At 41.8% G+C, this 19,079-nt stretch overlaps 1 protein-coding gene across 1 annotated transcript; it reads right to left on the bottom strand.

The window, feature by feature from the left end:
- Positions 1–4,546: 4,546 nt before the first annotated feature.
- Positions 4,547–15,372, bottom strand: dnaja2b (DnaJ heat shock protein family (Hsp40) member A2b). Its single transcript, XM_079500560.1, has 9 exons — positions 15,140–15,372; positions 14,264–14,323; positions 12,928–13,157; positions 11,812–11,892; positions 11,152–11,285; positions 10,842–11,038; positions 8,991–9,135; positions 6,405–6,532; positions 4,547–6,294 (listed from the first exon to the last, which is right to left on the bottom strand). Exons 1-9 carry the CDS (start codon positions 15,215–15,217, stop codon positions 6,109–6,111), a joined length of 1,239 nt encoding a protein of 412 aa, XP_079356686.1. The 5' UTR covers positions 15,218–15,372; the 3' UTR covers positions 4,547–6,108.
- Positions 15,373–19,079: the final 3,707 nt, after the last annotated feature.

The raw sequence follows: 19,079 nt of genomic DNA, 5'->3' as shown, positions 1-19,079 counted from the left end.
GGTCCAACCACAGCCCAGAATAGCAACGCAAAACCCCAAAACAACACCGTTGTTGGAGAGGCCAGTGGAGAGGCAAATCCAATGCAAACCCCAGATATGCACGATGTCTGCAAAGGTATTGGAAGTAAACACAAGCATACTGTAGATTCAGAGATACAAAATACCATAAAAGGGACTCAAGACAGACACGCATGCACGCACGCACGCGTGCACGCGCGCCTGTAACATAATGTGCATTGTTTTAAATGCAGAGCATTTACCATTTCTTCCCCAGGCTGTGGTGCAGCCATGGAGGACGTGCCATACCTGGAGGTCTTGTGCATGTCAGATGCCACAACAACCACTGACGGGCGCACAATGGATAAAGGAACGCTAGAGGATGCACAGGGACAGGGCAGTCCGAGGAAGACTCCCCAGAGCTATGAGAAACAGGAATCCCTGATCACACTGGCTTGGAGCAAGCCACCAGAGGATGACAGTGACAGTGACAACGAGCCTGAGGATGCAGTTGCAGGCACAGCAGCCGAGCAGGTTGCTGAATTCAGTGCGAAGTCAGTGGAAGGTACCGGTACCGACTTGCACGGTACAGCTGGAGTCTTGCAATTTGAGGAGGGCCCTCGACTAGGGAGTCACATGGAGGAGGTGGATTCTTCTCTGTGCCGTTTTGGAGGTGACCCATACACACAGTTTGCAGACGAGCAAAAGGCCACTGATGGAGATCAGCAGGTGGAAACCTATTGCAGACCAGGTGTCACAATATCCTGTTCTGTCTCTTCTCTGACTTCGCTTTCATTTTTATCGTGTAACGCTAGTTGTAGGCAAGTACGCAATTATTTGCTAAGCCATTAGATGGCGGTCCAGAACATAATCAATGGCTAATTTAAGAACTGGAATGTGCTGGGCTGGAAGACCATCTTATATACAGAATAATAACTATAGTTATAAAGGTTAATGAATAAACAATTGTTGTGTAACTGCATACTGATAGAACAGTAATCAAATCTTGCAGGTCCAGATATAAATGCTTGCATTATCATTTTGTGAAGGCATCATCTTTAAATATTGTTAAAGGACATTTAGTCATAAAGCTTTCAGCTTTCATCCAAAAAGAGGAATCAAAAAATAATTGAAAGATAGCTGTGCTCATCCTACAGTTTCATCAATACAAAGCCATGCCGATTTCACTATGAGGGGTTCAGTCAGTGCCACAATGCACCTCTTGCATAGCCACTGAGACAATCAGAAATCTCATCCTACTGATCCATCTGGGGAAATCTAAATTCAATTAATGTGCTTGGATGCCAGAGAACACCAACAGTAAATTCCTATGTACACTGCTATTGAAAACAATCTTGAAACTTACTATCCCATATGAAGGAACAATATCAAGTCTTTACATAGGTTCTGTGACGCTGTTATTCTTTTAATTTCCAAATCGTTTCTAGAGTGCACCTCATTACCTATGCTTCTAATTCAGTCTCAGTATGGGTAAAAGTATAACAAGCATTCTTCAGGTGGGGGTAGATTCTCTATTTGTATATTATGTGAGAATGTCAGTCACGACACAAAATGTAAATAAATAATTTGCCAGGCAAGATATTATCACTGTCGAACCAGTTCTGGCCTTTGGGCCGCCTGCTGCTTGCCACTAACGGTTCAAATTGGTCTTGTCCTGCATTTCAGCTTGATTCTGAGACTCTGATGGAAAGGCCAGTTCCAGAGCACCCAGAGAATCGAACAGAAGCCCCTTCTGATGGTGACCTGCAAACTAATGTTTTGGTAGTGGGAACCCCAGAGGTTGAACAAACGCGTCATTTAGCTAGCTCTCCTACGACTGGGGTGAACGAGGCCAACCTCCGCTCTGATTTAACCAGTGTGGGAGCTCATTTGGGTTTCATGGATGGACAAGTTGAGCTGGAAATAAGTCCCACACAAACAGAGTCAAAACAGTGGGATGTGAAAGGGCCTGAAGCACCTTACGCTGAGGACAATGGATACATCTCACGAGCCAGTGTAAGACTATTACTGCATTTTTGCATACACACGAGTGCTTTTTAAACATTTAAAATGCACTTGTGTAAAGCCTTTCTATGGACATTTCCTCATTATGCATCCTCCCCAAAAGGTTAATTATTCTGTGGTTCCTGTCTACAGGTAGACTATAGTATCCCAGAGACAGAGTCGAGACAGGAATTGGTCTCGTTAATTGATAGAGAGGAGACAATGCGCAGCCTGGTGGACATGCAGAGAAAGGTGGAACAGAAGCAGCAGAGAGACAGAGAGAGACAACTGCTAAGGGTGAGTCTGAGATGGACTGAGGTCTTTTGAGGGAAATTGTTATGCGGGAACGCCTACTGAGTGAATCAGTGAATCAGATTGCATTGAACAACGTTAGACAATGTTAAATTCACTTTGCCACCTACTTTGCCACTGCCCGGCTGTAGAGCACTGAGTCGGTAACAATGCAAGGCTATGCAATACCCGTTCCATCCATCTGTCTTTGTCCCTTTTATTCCCATTCATGGAGATTTCTGTATCTGTCTTTCTGTATGTGTCCCTTTATTCCTATAGACCGATTCAGAAATGGGTCCCCTAGTCGCAGCGAACGTATTTCCTGTAGGCGGAGACGACATATCTGCGCTGTAAACTTGCAGGTCTTCTACTACTTTGAATGGTAGAGTGACTGATGACCTCATACTTTAAATGCTTAGTATGAGGTGTACGTACAGCAGCCTTGTGTTCATACAACAGAAACATTGGGTATTGGGTAAGACGGACGTTATGTATCTTTCAGGACCTTTCACTGCTTCGTCTCAACCATTACCACCGCAGTGTATTTTTTGACATTCCGTTTTTCTCCAAAGTTGAATGTTGACACTACTGTTGGAGCAGCCATAAACTACACAGGTTCATCCCGATGTTCTGGGCATATTTGTAAAGTTAGTGTTAGTAAAAAGCAGGTAAATAGAGTAATGTTTGAGCAGACTAAGTCACTCAGTCACTCTACCATTCAATGTAGTAGAAGACCTGCGAGTTTACACCGCAGATATATTGTGTTGTGGCCCAAATATAGCGTTGTGATCTCAGAAAAGGCCAGCTCCATTATGGACACTGGGCAGAGCCCTGGCAGAGGCCTTTTGTGGTGGTTATGGACAACCATTGGTCCGACACCAGGCACTGCACTCCCTGTGGGGGTGTTGAATGCGCGTGTCGAATTTGAAGTCGATGGAGCGAACGGTTCTCGAGTTACGTGTATTACAAACGTACACACACAGACATACAGTACGTGGTGCATTTATAGATATGGATACCAGTACGTCTTTGCAGTAAAATAAATTAATATATATATTTACTATTGAATATTGATGCATAAAAACACCCACATGTTTGCAAGACACTGCTCTAATGCACATCCTGATCTGTTTCAGGTTCAGGAGCGGCTGTCAATTGTTCAGAACAGGAAGGCCCAGGAGGACCTACAGCAAGACAGAATATGGCAGCTCACACATAATTTACCACAGGTAAACACTTCTTATTCTTTTGATAATTCTAACAATTACTTTTTCGATTAATCAAATAATCGAGAAGCACGGTTTTGGGGAATACCATATATACTGTATATCATTTTTTTTCCCCAAAACAAAACAATTCTAATTAATTTTGTATAATCAACTAAATTTGATTAACCTCTATTTTATACTTTGTTGTCCACCAGCCTCACACATAAATAGCAAAAGTAGCGGATGTACAAGCGCAAAATGCTTCGCAATGCGCATCACACATTTTAGCTATTTTTCCGCTGTTGTATTCAATATTAATATTAGATTTCTTTCTAAATCTATTTTATTTAAATTGATTATTTTGTATAATGGATCAAATTGATTTGTTCAATTAACAGTTGCATCCCTAGAATGCACATCTTACTGTCCCAGGGAGTCGATAAGCAGTACAGCATGATAAGCATCCATTTGTATGGGTGTGTGTGTGTGTGTCCAAGGAGGATAAGAGCCAGCAGAAGGCTGTCGTCAAAGAGCGACTGGAGCAGTTACGGAGAGAACGCTCCTCAGTCATGCAGTCCAATAGGGACAGGTACAGTATGTCACAATGCTACAAACAATAAACAAATATGACCTGTCCTGCACCTAGTCTTAGTATTAACCTTCTCCTGTTCTCTTACAGGAACACTGCTGGTTTCAAGGAACTCCTGGGACCAGTAGCTATCCATAGCATAGAAAGTGATGATGGTGCAGACTGACCCACAATTATATTATTCTACATTAATCGTTACAAAACTATTTTCCCATCCAAGTCTCAAGGAAGGATGCCATAGCGCAAACAAGTGACACTTTTCCTTACATAACACTTTAAATGAGGTAAACATGGAGGCTTTTTTTTGTCTATTAGGTTCTTAAAACTGTCTTGACCTTTTACTTACCGTTGTCCAATATTACTTTTTGATGTGTTTTACTACTACGGAAAATTAAACTATTCTTTATCAGACATAGCTTTGTGTGATGAAACATGAACATGAAATGAGACAAAGAACAACATACTCATATGGTGACTGTTTATTATACAGTTTAATCATCTCAACAAACATATGCATCAACAATAATGTCATTTAATATCAATGACCCCTTTGTCTGTAGGCATTATTCTCCTGTGGCCTAAAATGACATATACAATAAGGGGCGCATCTCAGCAGTCAACAGGTGTTCTCTCTATACTCTCCTTCATATAAATGTCTCTTCTCCATTGGCACAGTTGGCCAGTATTCACTCAGAATAGAATATATATGATATTGTAACTACAGGGAGGACACCACTGTAGACTGTGAATGCACTGATGGATTCAGCTGGTATTTACAGGTCTATATGGGGATAGGGAGGGAGTACTGAGTGAAACATGTCCATGGAAAGAAGTTTGGCTAACAAGTCTACTATTGGGGAGACATGTACAATACAGAGGAACAGAGATGCGGCCCACAGAGTTTCCTGCTCACGAGGAAGAACTCTTGGTCCTAGTGAATAGAGGGAAAATGGGTCTAGGTCTAGGTGTGAAAGTCAAAACAAAATCAGCACATTCAAAAGAAAATTCCTCCTTTAATTGACCTTATCTAGATTCACCCACACTGCAGCCAAAGAGCAGGAAAACCAAACAGCTGACGTGAGTCGAAACATTCTACAGAAGCTCCCACACACCGAGCCACTGTTACTGTACACACATACAGAGACACTACATTACAGAAGTGTGCCCGCAGCTCAAAGGTAAAAACAAAAGTTAGATTCAAGTTCTGTGGTCTTAAACACACAAACATTCAAACCACCAAACACAAAAGCTTAAGTTCCAAGCTACAAAAACATGACTGAGAAATGCTGCTTAGGGCTTTAATATTCTAGCGATGTGACGACAGGTGAGGATTGATCGGAACTAGGATGACCCCATTTAGCGATAGAAAGTTGAGCTTACAAGAAGTGATGTGTTATCTCCCTGTACAGCTCTCAGCAGGCTGTGTAAAAGGGGCATGCTTTTAAGGGCTGTATTCAGGTCAGTTCTTATTGACTGCAGGGCACTTTTGATAGCAGTAACACTGAGGTACGCACACAGTTTGGGAGGCACCACTTTCCATGGTGTCCTGCTATGGACCTATGATTTTTGACGCCGAGTTATTCGGCAAGAAGCAGCATGCGCTCATGTGTGATAGACTAAACTACACCTTATACAAGATAATCAACAATATTTGCATTTTATACACTAGACTGGTATGTTCCCACAATGAAAGGTAAAAGCTTGGGATGAGTATGGGGAAGTTGGAGTCTTGTGGAGAGCTCGAACCCTCGGAGAGCGGGGTTACTTTCTTGCTGGAAGTTCTGATGATTAGTACGGTCCATAAAACACAACATGGTGGTCGCACATCCAGTAGCTCGCTGACTCATGGGCACACACTGGAGCTGTACAAAGTGGCTTTATGTGTATGAGTGTGTGTCTGGGAACTGGGAAAGGAGAGAAATGTACATGTATGTGTGTGTCAAGTCTTGACTGGTGGGAGTATGCAATGGGATTGGATGGGTATTTTGCAAGTGCGTGCACACGTATGCATGAGTCTTTCTACTGGTGTGCGCACTGCACCCCTGGCCCATGGTGACCCCCCTCCTCATCAGAGCTATCATTGTAGGCCTCTCTCCTGGCCCCACCCGAGCCCTGACCTCTGTCATAATCCTTCAGGTCAACCTCCTCAGCATCTGCAGAGATTACAGGAACCTCAGCACGAGTAGGCAGCAAATCCTCGAGTTCCTGCACAAACAAAATCAATAGGTCCTTGTGAATGTGTGCATGATTTGGGGATTTTGCCATTTTCTGGAAGCTTCTGGAATGTTCATGTCAGCTGTGACGTGGTTACTCACAGTGAGTTTTTCAGGGCTAATCCAGTTGTTGTCAGGGAACTGAACGTCAAACTTGACGAACAGGTCTCCTTTCTCGAAGGGGTTCCTATATTGAGGCATTCCTTCGCCCTTTACCACCCGAATACAGCCTATAACAAAGTTACACATAAGCTTATACACAAAAGGCAATTATTTGACATGAGACCTTTGTTGAACTATGCACTGGAAACAAAACATTTCATCACTTTATTTCATTCATGTTTTTACATGATTATATTCATTTTACTCGGATTTAAAAAAAAGAAAAAACATTCCATTAAATGAAAAGAAAGTGAGCAGGAAGAAGATAAATCTTAGTCAATACAATACAGACAAATCAATAAAAATGCTCACTGAATATAAATTTGTTTCTTTCTCATTGTAAAATAAATGTGTACATGTACACAATACAGATACATACAAGTTTGGGGTTTACAGACGATATGTCTGTAGGTAATGCAAAATACTTGGAAAAATAAATGCTAATAAAATGTTTTTTAAAATCAATTACAACATCAACTTCTATTATAATTTCCCTTCTAATCTCAATTACTTTTTAGCCACAGTCAATAGGCATCAGATGTGCACTGTATTAAGGTTGGACAATTGGGACGAATATATCGGCAGTCGGCGGTTGGATGAGTCCAATCACTGAATGTTTTTATTAGCCTTTTGTGCAAATTTAATACAAATTTTTTAATACATTTTTAAAATACTTTATTGAAAATATCAAATGTAGCCCAATTAACCTGTACAGAGCAATAAAGTGTGAGCAAAAGGCAAAACAATTTGGGTCAGCAAACTATACGTGCAGCAGAACCCCGGCCCGACCATTAATAAGCTTGTTACGCCTTCACACCACGCAGTCATAGCTCGTAGGCTACTGTTTCAAGTGGAGGTGTTCCCAACTTTACCAGCCGTTTGAGAGCAAATCATTTTTTTTTTAAAGAGACGAATCATTAAAAACCTCTGATCCTGTACCTGCATGAAGTTTCTGCCTCACTGTGCTTTTGCAAGGTTGATGACACAGCAACGCATGTCCCCCGGTCTCACAAGATCCAGCACTCGATTCTACTTTTACTGTCAGTCTGTACATTAAAACTTGTCAGATTATGTTTATATTCATCAGTCAATCATCGCAATTTGAAATGCGAGTTCACTCGCTGCCCGACACTCGTTGCAAGTCCCTTTAGTTAAAGGGAATTGCGGCCCGGTCGGGTGGTTTAACCCGTAGCAGCACGATTTATTATTTGTCTGAATATTAAAAATGACACTGTAAAATGACACTTTTCGTTTGATGTGTGTGTATGACACACATTTCAAACAAACATACTGTGTTCCGTCTGTGTTTCATGGCCGCCTCAATGCTTTTCCAATGGAAGTCACGTGGTTTGGCCAAACACTTGTGATTGATGGGGGGAGGGAGGCAATCGTGAATCTAGTTTGCTTCCAAGCATAGGCATGGTAACGCCATGCCTGCCTCTGATTGGCCTACCGACACTGCCCGTCTTGACTGTCCTCCGAGGTGGATATAGCTATGCTGGATAGTCTGATGCGAGGTTACTCAGTGGTGGGAAATAATACAAGTACAGTATGATACGAGAACTGTCTGTAAGTTTTATTTGTGTAGAAGAGGCAAATTAATATTGTTAATGCGGTTTGCTTTGATGGAATAATTGACAATAATTGTGTACGTTGTACTATGATTTGATTTGGGTGTGTACTTCTAAAGTGTTAGTGTGGATTATCATGTATTAATCTAATTATAGTAAACTAATACTATATTATACTAAAAAGGATAAAGGTGAAGGGAAAAGAGACCTTTTTACAGTACAATGTTTCACGTTTACTTACACATACAAATAAATTACACAAACACTTTATTTAGAACACACCCAAATCAAATCATATTACGGCGTACATGTTCAATCAATTATTCCATCAAAGCAAACAGCATAAACTAAATTAATTTGCCTCTTCTACAAAAATAAAACGTACAAGTTAGTTACAAGGCTGCATTCTCGCATTCTGTCACGCGTGCCAAGTTGTCACTCTTGTATTATTTCCCTGATTATTTCCCACCACGGAGAAACCTCGCATCTCATAGGACAGTCAAGACGGGCAGTGTCGGTAGGCCAATCAGAGGCAGGTGGGCGTTACCATGCCCAGACCATGCCTATGCTCGGACGCAAACTAGATTCACGCGGGGGGGGGGGGGGGGGGCAATCAAACAAGTGTTCCGTCAAACCACGTGACCTCAGGCCTCATACACACATGCAGAACGCATGAAACAAGTTTCCTAAACAAGTTTTAGTCTGTGAGAGAGTGAGATTGGTGCATGGCAGCAGAAATAGTCATGCCGTCCCGTCTTGGTTTGTTCATTGACAACGTCCAGTCACGTTCGCAACCAGACACTGCAAAAAAAAGGCAGATCTACAAGCTCACAGCGGGTCGCGTTGCAAGCTAAACTATTACTGCAGTAGCCTAATTGTAGACAACGACCTACACCCGACGCTTCCTACACAGGGCTGTATATAGGCAAATCCACGGAGGGGGTGATGAAATTACCTGGCTCTATGACTTTTCCAGGTGGATACTTGACAAGCAGTTGGCGTCCATCGAGGTGGTTGACTGTTATCTGGAAGCCACAGAGAGCCTCGACCAGGCCGATGCGCTGGGTCATGTGAAGGTCATTGCCATCGCGACGGAAGTCCTGAAGTTGAAAACCCCAAAAGTTGAGTTATCTTAGCCTGTAGTGGGCAGTAATTAAGTACATTTACTTGAGTAGTGTACTGATATTTCTATGTTTAGGAGTTTTGTAGGTTTGAATACCAACATTGTGTGAGAAATGTGCTGCGCTGCACGCGTGCTTCTATACACCTTATGCTTATATAGAATGATGAAATGTGAATTTAAAATGTTGCAACAGAGAATTTCACAGGGAAATATTGTTGTTGACAAAAGCCATTCCAGACAACATTGTATGTGAATGCTTGCAGGGGAAGCCCTTGCCCGTCCGGCAAGTACAGGTCAAGTTCTACTTGCCCAAAGGTCATGCCCACTTGCCCAAATCAAATTAAATGGATAATGAGTTGAATCCAATCGATAACTGTCGAGTGGCGACAGTCACTTTGAAAACTACTGTGGGATACTGTGATCAAGATTTTTCACTTCCGTTCCAATACGGATATGGCAGCATCGATACAGATCCGATACGGATACCTATCCAGCACATATTTACGAGTGGTACTACTGCGTTAGTGCGTAGTGCGTATTGCTGCCGCCTGCTGGCTAGCTGCCTGCATCTAGCAAACACGGTTATGATTATGTGGCCTCTGCATGCTGGATCTGCTGGATAGAAGGGCTGGAGTGCACTGCTGGAATGGAGTGCATGGATCGCTGCAGTCCGATCCGATCTATGTTTTTTGGCTTATATATAGCCGATATCCGATCCGAAGATCGGATTGCAGCTTCCCTATTGAAAATCTGAATGAGCACAACTTCTACTTGTAAAAAGGTTGCATCATTTGTTCTTTATGAACATGATTTATGATGTCACACAGCAGGTCTGGGATACATTTTAGATTATACAATACCCCCTGCATTTATAATGTACTCCTATTGTATTGACTGTCCCTATGTAATATCTCTACAGTCTTGCTGCGCCCTGGGTCTCTCAGCCTGTGAGCATGCGATTGCGATTATGCAACAGTTAAGGCTCATTCATTGTCTGGATTTTCGGTGATGAGGTGACCACCGCTCCGGTGGTGAGGTGACCACCGGTGCTGAAATAACGTTGAGCGGTGGTGAGTAAAAACAGAGAGAAGGGCTGGGGCGGTGGTTTGCTCTTCACCGCGGCTTGTGACGTCATGTTGTAGTTTGGTGGTCACCCCACCAACGAAAATCCAGACTGAATGAGCCTTTACCCTTAAAAAACATGTAACTCAATTTCATTATAACTAAGCTATTCAATAGAAATTCATAATTGTTTAATGCCATATTTAGCCACTACAACGGCAAATGTCCGATGCAAACTGCTAGCCTATTGCCAACAAGTAGCGAGTGTGAGACGAGGCGAAGCGGCAGAGGAGTTTTCAGACTGTTTTCACTGAGACCACGTGAAGTATTGTACAGTATCATAATGATATTTTCGGGCTGTGTCATAGCCCCTTTAAGTCATGTGACCAGGTCACATAATAGCAACTTTTACATGATACTCCATTAATACAACAATATTATTTTAAGTATACATTATGAATTATTATACAATAATAACTGCAAATGAGACTTGACACAACAATGACATATTTTAAAGATAAAAGCACAAAGCACAGTGGATTTTGATAGCGTGCGTGAGTGTGTGCATGTGTGCAATTGAGAGAGAGAGAGAGAGCGCGATAGACTGCATGTGTGGGGTACCTCATGTTCTTTCTCCTGCAGTACCAGGACTATGTCTCCTGGTTCAGTGCCTGGTGCTTGATCAGCCTCCCCAGAGAAGGTGATCTTCTGGCCATGTCTCATACCTTTGTCCACATGCACCTCCAGAAGTTTGGTCTCCTTACATACTTTACGACCCTCACACTTCTTACAGCGGTCCTTCTCATTTATCACCTCGCCTGCAAATTAACATGTACGATGTAATAACATTAAAATGCCCATGAATGTGAATCATTTACATTATCAACTCTACGTTAAAGGCAGTGTGTAGGTGTTGAGATGTCACTTATACCCTCTCCGTTGCAGTCTGTGCAGACTGACTGCATCTGTTGAACCATGCCAGGGGCCAACTGTCTAATCATGATTCTCATACCGCGTCCTCTGCATGCTACACACTTCTGGACTGCTCCGGCCTTACCTCCCTGACTGGAAAACGCAAAATTAGAAAGTGTTACATTAACACTGGACATTTGGTTACATGCAACAGTTACAAATTGATTGATTTAACACAAAAATGTACAGTTTGATTGATTGATAATTTTATTAGACAATAAGATGCAAAGTAAAGCACATTTGGTCCAAAAGGACAGCACCGAAGAAAGACCTTGCAAGTCCCATGCATTCATTCATAATAACAACAACAATTTAAATATCTCAAAAAACATTAAATCTTTGTACAAATTGGAATAGAAATGAATTGGAATTTTCAGTCCTTTTTTAAAGGAAACCAGTGATTAGTTTTAGACTAGTTAGACTAGTTTTGGGGGAAGGGGGCAAGGCATTCCACACCTGAGTGGCAGGTTTAATAATAAAATGTAGTTATAATCTCATCTCAGCAGACAAAATTCCATTTCTGTACATTGTACAACATAAATATAATCATTCATAAATGCTCCATCTGGGATTTCTAGAGATCGATTGTGTTGTTTTGATTCAATTAAATTGGACTCACCCATTACAGGAACCACACAGAACATTCTTACTGAGCTGCAGTTTGGTGGTTTTGCCATTGTAGAGATCCTCAAGAGAAACCCTGCATCAGAGAAAAGAGCCATTTCAACATTGTGCCACATATTGTCTCCTATTAGCAGGGCGTGAAATTCATTTATTTTAACACATTGAATGCCAGGTATTATTAATTACTTAGCCCCTGCCGAGGTCTTTTCAGCCATTCAAGGGGAAAACATTACCCCAGGTCCATGAACCGGAAGGGAAAGATGCCTGTGTAAATTCTATCGCATCGCATATCTAAAGGCCTATTCATACTCCACTCACCCCAACACATCTCTCCGTTTTTACTAACCACCGTTTCGGTGGTCACCTTACCACCTAAAACTGGAGTATGAATGAGCCTTTAGTCACCCGAAGCATACATTTTGTAACCGCGATCAGTGACGCGGCCCAAAATTCATGTCCACTTGCACAAAATATAGAAAGGGGTGGGGGGTGCTTGTGTACAAGTGAGGCTCTCATCACGTTTGCTAGTTTTAAGTGATGTTCAACTTTGGTAATAACCCCGGGCTGCATGCAGCTTACATGGGCAATTGGGCATGATCTAAGTGCAAATATTGCCAATCATAGCATCTACTGTCATATCAGAGCCAATCAAAATAACTACGAGAAACAATGTTTCGCGCTGCATCAAGATACAGCACACGCACACATACACACAGGGAGAGGTAGAGAAACGGCTGAGTCGTGACACTTACTGAACACTTGCTCAATTTGAGACAGTGAACATTTGCACCAATGCTTCCATGGTCTGGTGTTTTTTCTTAGCTTAAAAATGACACGTTGTGAGCTTTCACAGTATCTACGACTATCCGTTTTGTTAACCGAGGCTTCATAATGGACATTTCTGGAAATTAAATTGTCATAAATAATAGTAAAATGCATAGATTATACTTCGGTCAAATATGGTAATACTTTACTGTTGCACATAGTTGCAAAGTAGATCATGCTTACTGTTCTGCGTAGTAACACCCCAAAGGCCCATTCGGAGTCTGGAAAAATCCTGCAAAGGCCAAACACCCACCCACTCACTGTCACTCTCAATGTGAATACTTACTTCAGAGGGTGCACCATATCTTCTCCTCTCCTCCTGCCTCCGTTGCGTCCACCTCTTCCCTGTCCCCCCATAAATCCAAACAGCCCTCCTCCAAAGATGTGAGAGAAGATGTCGTCCATGCCTGGCCCTCCGCCTCCTCCCTCCCGTAGCCCCTGTTCTCCATAGCGATCGTATAGCTCTTTCTTCTCTGGGTTGGTCAGAACCTCATATGCAAAACTGATCTCCTTAAACTTTAGAAAGGAAAGTACACAATAAAATAAATTAGAGACTAAAGGTGAGGGTTGACTGGCACCTATATTTAGCACCAAGAACATTTGGCTTATTTATATAGTTCAGTTCTTGCAGTTAGGCAGGCCGTGAATAAGTACAAATAGTTAAAGGTATTCATTCCATTAGAAAAGCAATTTTATAGTCTGTCTCTATGGCTTAGGGATTTATCCAGAGTCCTGAATCTGATAAATATCTCTAAAACAATAAAATATCCCACTTCTCAACATGTCATGTACTAGGCTACCAAATTGTCCAGTTTTGACACAATTATAATAGTTGATTTCAGCAGTTGCGTATACATTTATCATGGTCTGTTTATGTACATGCTCACAGTTAAACCATTCTGGACGGGAACCCCTTTGGTGTTGTAAGCATTATGTTATGCTTTAGCTATTGAAAAATAGCAGATCTACAAGCTCATTAGCACTCGAGATCTGCTATTTTTGAAAAATCGTGAAAATGTGGCACAAATCTTTGAATATATATTATTTCAGAGCGAACGTTCTTTACTCAAATCTTTGCGTCCAAGGGGTTCCTGGAATAACATATTTTCAGATGGGGGTCGGTTGCCAATTATATACGTTTTGGGGTCCTTGACATGAAAGCACCACTGACATAGAAACATAGGACTGTCAGGTTTTATAAGACATTTTTTAAATTTCGACGTCAGGCCTAAATGGGTTAATAAACTATTGGTAATCAGAAAACATGAACTATGCATTTGCATGTCTGAATTCAACACTGATGTGATGCGTGTCAATAACATCGTTGCCTGCATCTATGGTGCGTATAGATGAGCGCGTGCGTGAACGTGCACGAAATGGACATGCGCGTGCACGAACGTGCGCATTAATTTAAGGGTTCCGGTTTAGGGGCGTGCTTGCGAATACGGCCGGGTCACCCTAGCCTAACCCTAGCTGAATAATAGTCATTTATATAACTAAAATAGACTTGCCACTACTACTCGCTGTTAAAAATGAAAAATATGTTTTGGAGGGTTATAATTTATGTTGCTAATTTAGTTGTTATAACTGGTTACAGTAGGTCATGTTTTGGTGCGTCATACCTTATCTCCAGCATCAGGGTTCTTATCGGGATGATACTCCTTCGCTAACTTGCGGTAGGCCTGAAATGGACCAAATCATTAGCCCAATAAACCACTAAATACACGAAACTCATCATCAACACCATACCGGACAACATGTATAAACTGCGTAGCAGCTGAGCTAGCTAGAGCAGAGCTAACGTGAGGGACTGCTGTCAGAACATCATGACACCATGGTTGCCGTTAGTAACAACTAACTAGCAATGGTTGGTTGTTGCCATGCTGTAGCCTATACCCATTTTGTTATACGTACACAGTATGAAAACAGCAGTACAATATAGACATAGCGTAGTTATCTTTGCACCAAATAAACTACATGAAAATACTCGTGTTCCATCATAAGCTAACCTGTGCACTGGCAACTAGCCAATCGCTGGTTATTCCATCTTGATCTATTAGCCGAGGGGGTTACAGTTAGCTCTGGCTTGGTGCAGTTTATTTTTGCCAGGCAGAATCACGAGTACACACATCTCTTAATTATATACCAAGCCCAATAATAATACATGATATAGTAACAGTTCGCAGGCTAGCCATGTTGATTTTCAAAATGACTAAGGTTATTACGGTTATTGTGATGTTATGTCTTAGAAAGGTAAGAGACATGGTGATACTGCCGTTAGGTAGTTGGCTGTTATCTATGCTAAAACATAATATTACGAAATAGCCATACGAGCCAGTTTAGCTAGCTCAAAACTGGTCTAACCATCCCTAAGCATCTTCTTTTTTCTAGCTAGCTAACTCAACAAGCTAACGTGTAGGCCACATTTTGTGGCTCTTCTCGCTGGTATTTCCATATTTCTCGGACGTACAATGGCATTCGTTTCCGACTCAACGTACCTTTTTCAACTCATTTTCAGTGGAAGATGGTGAAACTCCGAGGATGTCGTACAGTTTGGTATCCACAACGTTCGCCATTATGCTAGCCCCGGCTACCACAAGAAGACCTTCTTCTTCTGCGGAGGTTCACGAGACGAGAGCAGCGGAGCGCTACGCAACTCAACCAAGCCGTCTGGCAGTGTACCCATACAATGGCGTCAAGAGGCGTCAAGATGCCGCCTATAGCAGGCGTAGGTTGGAAATGACGCTCGCGCGCGGCTGCAACTTGACGCGTCGTCAAAAACCCGTAAACGCTTTGGCGACGAGTCAAGTTGCAGCCGCGCGCGAGCGGCATTTCCAAATCCACCAGCTGTTTAAAAAACAGGAAGAGACGCCTGCTCTAGACGCTACTGTCTGGGTCTTAGAATATATACAATACACTAAAGTCTGGGTATACTGTGGGTGAACATCCACGGTTGCCAGATAACACACAGGATACAAGCCTCCCCACATTTTAGCTCAAAAACCTTAAAACAAATTAACAGTAAGCCATTTCACAAACAAAAAACAGCTGTTTTTCAGACCGTTATTTCACAAGTCCCAATTAACTAATACATATCTAACGAGTCTTTTTCTCATTTAACTCTGACACTTTGGTCTTAAATTGGGGGTTGCCAGATGTGAGATTACTGATATAAGCCCCTCAAAAAAAATTAGGAAACGAAACTGGTTATTTCTCACCTTTAATAATACCAACTGGTATTGTATGTTATACCGTTTTTATCGTTGATTAGTCACCTTAACAACAAGATATAGCTTGTAATTAACACTAAGCAGAATGAGTAGGCCTACATTTCAAACAAAAGCACAACTCAATACAAAAACTGTGGACGACACCATGATAAAGCATTTCACTTGTTTACAGGGTCCACTGTGTGTGTGTGTGTGTGTGTGTGTGTGTGTGTGTGTGTGTGTGTGTGTGTGTGTGTGTGTGCGTGTGCGTGTGCGTGTGCGTGGGCACGCAGTCCAGCAGGCACAGGAGTTACTTAACATATTATAACTGCTCAGGGTACACTGACTACAATGACCACACACACACTGTAGTGTAGTAGTGTATCCTGATCCCTGACCACTGGTCAAAGAGCAAATTATGGCAGCCAAAACAACTGTTAGCTGAGAATTTGTACCCAGGTCCCCACGCAAGCACTGGAATGTTTACCATTACGGTACTGATCATCTATTGAGCATGCCAACTTGCTCAGGATGGATGGATGGATTTTGAACTTCAGGCAGTCAATGGTAACCGGAAGGCTTGTCCCAAAACACACTCACCTCAATTTGTTTCGTGGGCCACCTGCCCCCATGCAGTTATGAAATATTATTTATTATCGTGACTGCAGTTCCTCCACCCATTTAGCTAACTATTGAATTTATATATGCTCAGTTTATGACCCAAAGACAATACAGTATTGTCTTTTGCATATATTAAAGGTTAATTTCAATTTGTATTATTAATTATTTATTAATTATTTTCAACTCACTAGACAAAACTCAATTCACATAATGAACATTATAGCCTACTCAAGAAATGTTTATATTATTTTCAACTCACTAGACAAAACTCAATTCACATAATGAACATTATAGCCTACTCAAGAAATGTGTGGAAAGTGCTGGGAAGATAGGAGCAGATGTAGGCTACTCCTTGACTAGCCTCTCAAACTAGCATTACATTACCATCAAGGTCAGTGCTACCGGACACTGGAGGTTTTATTGGGCATGGGCCTGGCCTGGCATAATCAGGGGTGAACCTCTTGAAGCATAATAGGAGGGACCCTGCATGGACTGGGCCAGAGATGTTAAATATGGTGGTGCACATTCAAGCCAGGAGATCATCATCACAGGTCTTGATGATGACTCACCCGGAGATCTGGACAAAAACTAATTTCGCTCACTGTTTTACACCTGGACGAGACAGACTGGATACAGAATAGGTGCGTGGGCATTAGGAACATCTGGGCACCATATGTTTTAAAGACTGGGCACCAGGAAAGGTGGGCAACGGGAAACGGGGCACTAGGAAGAGTGGGCACCTGGTGGGCACTTTGGTGTGGAGAAGAGTGAGCACTAGGGAAATCTGGGCACCAGGAAGACTGCATGGGCACCTGAATTAGGACTGGGTAGTGGGCACCTGAATTATGATTAGGATAGAAGAATGCTGGCTTCTGTTTTGAGAGATTACCGACAGACTAGTCTAGTGTGTATGTGTATGTTACCTGACAACCCCATTAGCCAATCACAGCGCGACCCACATCACTACAGGGCTCATAGCCTCATAGCATAGGCTAGTACTACTCCAGAGCCTTGGGCTACTCTACCTTTTCGCTGGACACTTGTGACATCGGTTTAAAAAATCATATGCTGTTGGTCAACGATCAGCCAAACCTTTCATTACGTTTTCACACAGCCGCCATTTTGATTTCATAATTTGACAGATTTTTGGTTCGCCTTCTTAAGTACACATTTTAATGGTTGTCCATGTCCAAGCTTCAGCCTGCAGGGTAAATGACATTGCAGGCAGCTGAGAAGCGGTAGCTAAAGCTGGTGTTACACCCAAATTGTTGGCCTATAGATGTATGAGTCCAGGCGTCGCTGTTTCGCAATTTTGGAAAATGCGTGTTTTAACACTAGTCAAGTCAACCAGACAGACAAATCTTAAATCTACATGGGTTGCTACAGTGTCACTCAGTCACTGTGTGTATGTAGTTATAGTTAGTTACTAGTTTATACTCTGTAGTTACAGATGTTACAGCCATGTCGATTGTCGACAGCCATGTAGGCCTAGCTATGGTTCAGATTACAAAAGTCCAGGCAATTATTTATGAATTAATTTGTTAGTTTAGTTAGAGATGTAACTGATTGCCCCAATCTGCCAATTTCTTTTGACTGTATGCCTGCTGAGGCTGCTGTAGGCCCAGGCCCGGCGCCACGAGGGGTCAAAGGGGGTACCTCCTTGACCCCTCAAAAACAAAAAACAAACGTTTTTTTGTAATAATGTCAATAATAAAATATAAAACTACCTTTTGTGCTATAATAATCTAATATAATGTGTGTTGTTCTTTATAGATCTAGCCTCTTAATTTTGTATCTCAAAGTGCACCAGATTGAAGCATTTTCATGGCAAATTAAAAAAAAATCTGGAGCCCAGGGGGTCTAGCCCCCCCTGACAGGGCAGCGCTATCATTCTAATCTTGCATAGAGTCCTAGAACTGGCACTGCCTGCTTGATTTAACAACGCAATATGATATTTTTTTGCCCCCTCAAAAATCTCAATTGACCCCTCAGTGATTTCATTTCACAGCCGGCCCTGTGTAGGCCTATGCCCATGTATGTATGTACCGGTATGTATGTATGTATGTATGTATGTATGTATGTATGTATGTATGTATGTATGTATGTATGTATGTATGTATGTATGTATGTATGTGTATGTATGTATGTATGTATGTATGTATGTATGTATGTATGCATGCATGTATGTATGTATGTATACGTATGATTGATTGAAATATTTATTAACAGTTTGCAGAATTACAGTACATTTCATGCACAAACTCAATACAAAGACTGTTAACTGTGAGTGGACGACCCAATTAAGCATTACACTTGTTTACAAGAGGGTCCACCTTGTTCAATTCATCAAAACATTAAGAGACGTACAAATAGACACTTCCATATAGTCAAAGAACAGAACAGGAATTCATCATAAAGGAGGTAAAAAGGGAAAAGATACAGTGAGGGGGAAAAGGGGTGGGCGGTGTATGTATGTATCATGTAGCCTATGTATGTATGTATGTATGTATGTATGTATGTATGTATGTATGTATGTATGTATGTATGTATGTATGTATGTATGTATGTATGTATGTATGTATGTATTGTATGCTGCATGTATGTTATG

This window comes from Electrona antarctica (assembly GCF_951216825.1).
Source record: "Electrona antarctica genome assembly, chromosome: 5".
In the NCBI taxonomy this organism is placed as follows: domain Eukaryota; kingdom Metazoa; phylum Chordata; class Actinopteri; order Myctophiformes; family Myctophidae; genus Electrona; species Electrona antarctica.
The sequence above is the reverse complement of the archived record's forward strand: the minus strand, read 5'-3'. Positions and strand labels throughout refer to the sequence as shown.

Coding starts and splice junctions, on each gene's coding strand:
- dnaja2b (XM_079500560.1), bottom strand. CDS start 15,217: ATGGCGAACGTTGTGGATACCAAACTGTACGACATCCTCGGAGTTTCA. Junction 13,158..14,263: donor ACCCTGATGCTGGAGATAAG/GTATGACGCACC, acceptor TCCTTTCTAAAG/TTTAAGGAGATCAGTTTTGC. Junction 11,893..12,927: donor GATATGGTGCACCCTCTGAA/GTAAGTATTCAC, acceptor TCTCTGATGCAG/GGTTTCTCTTGAGGATCTCT.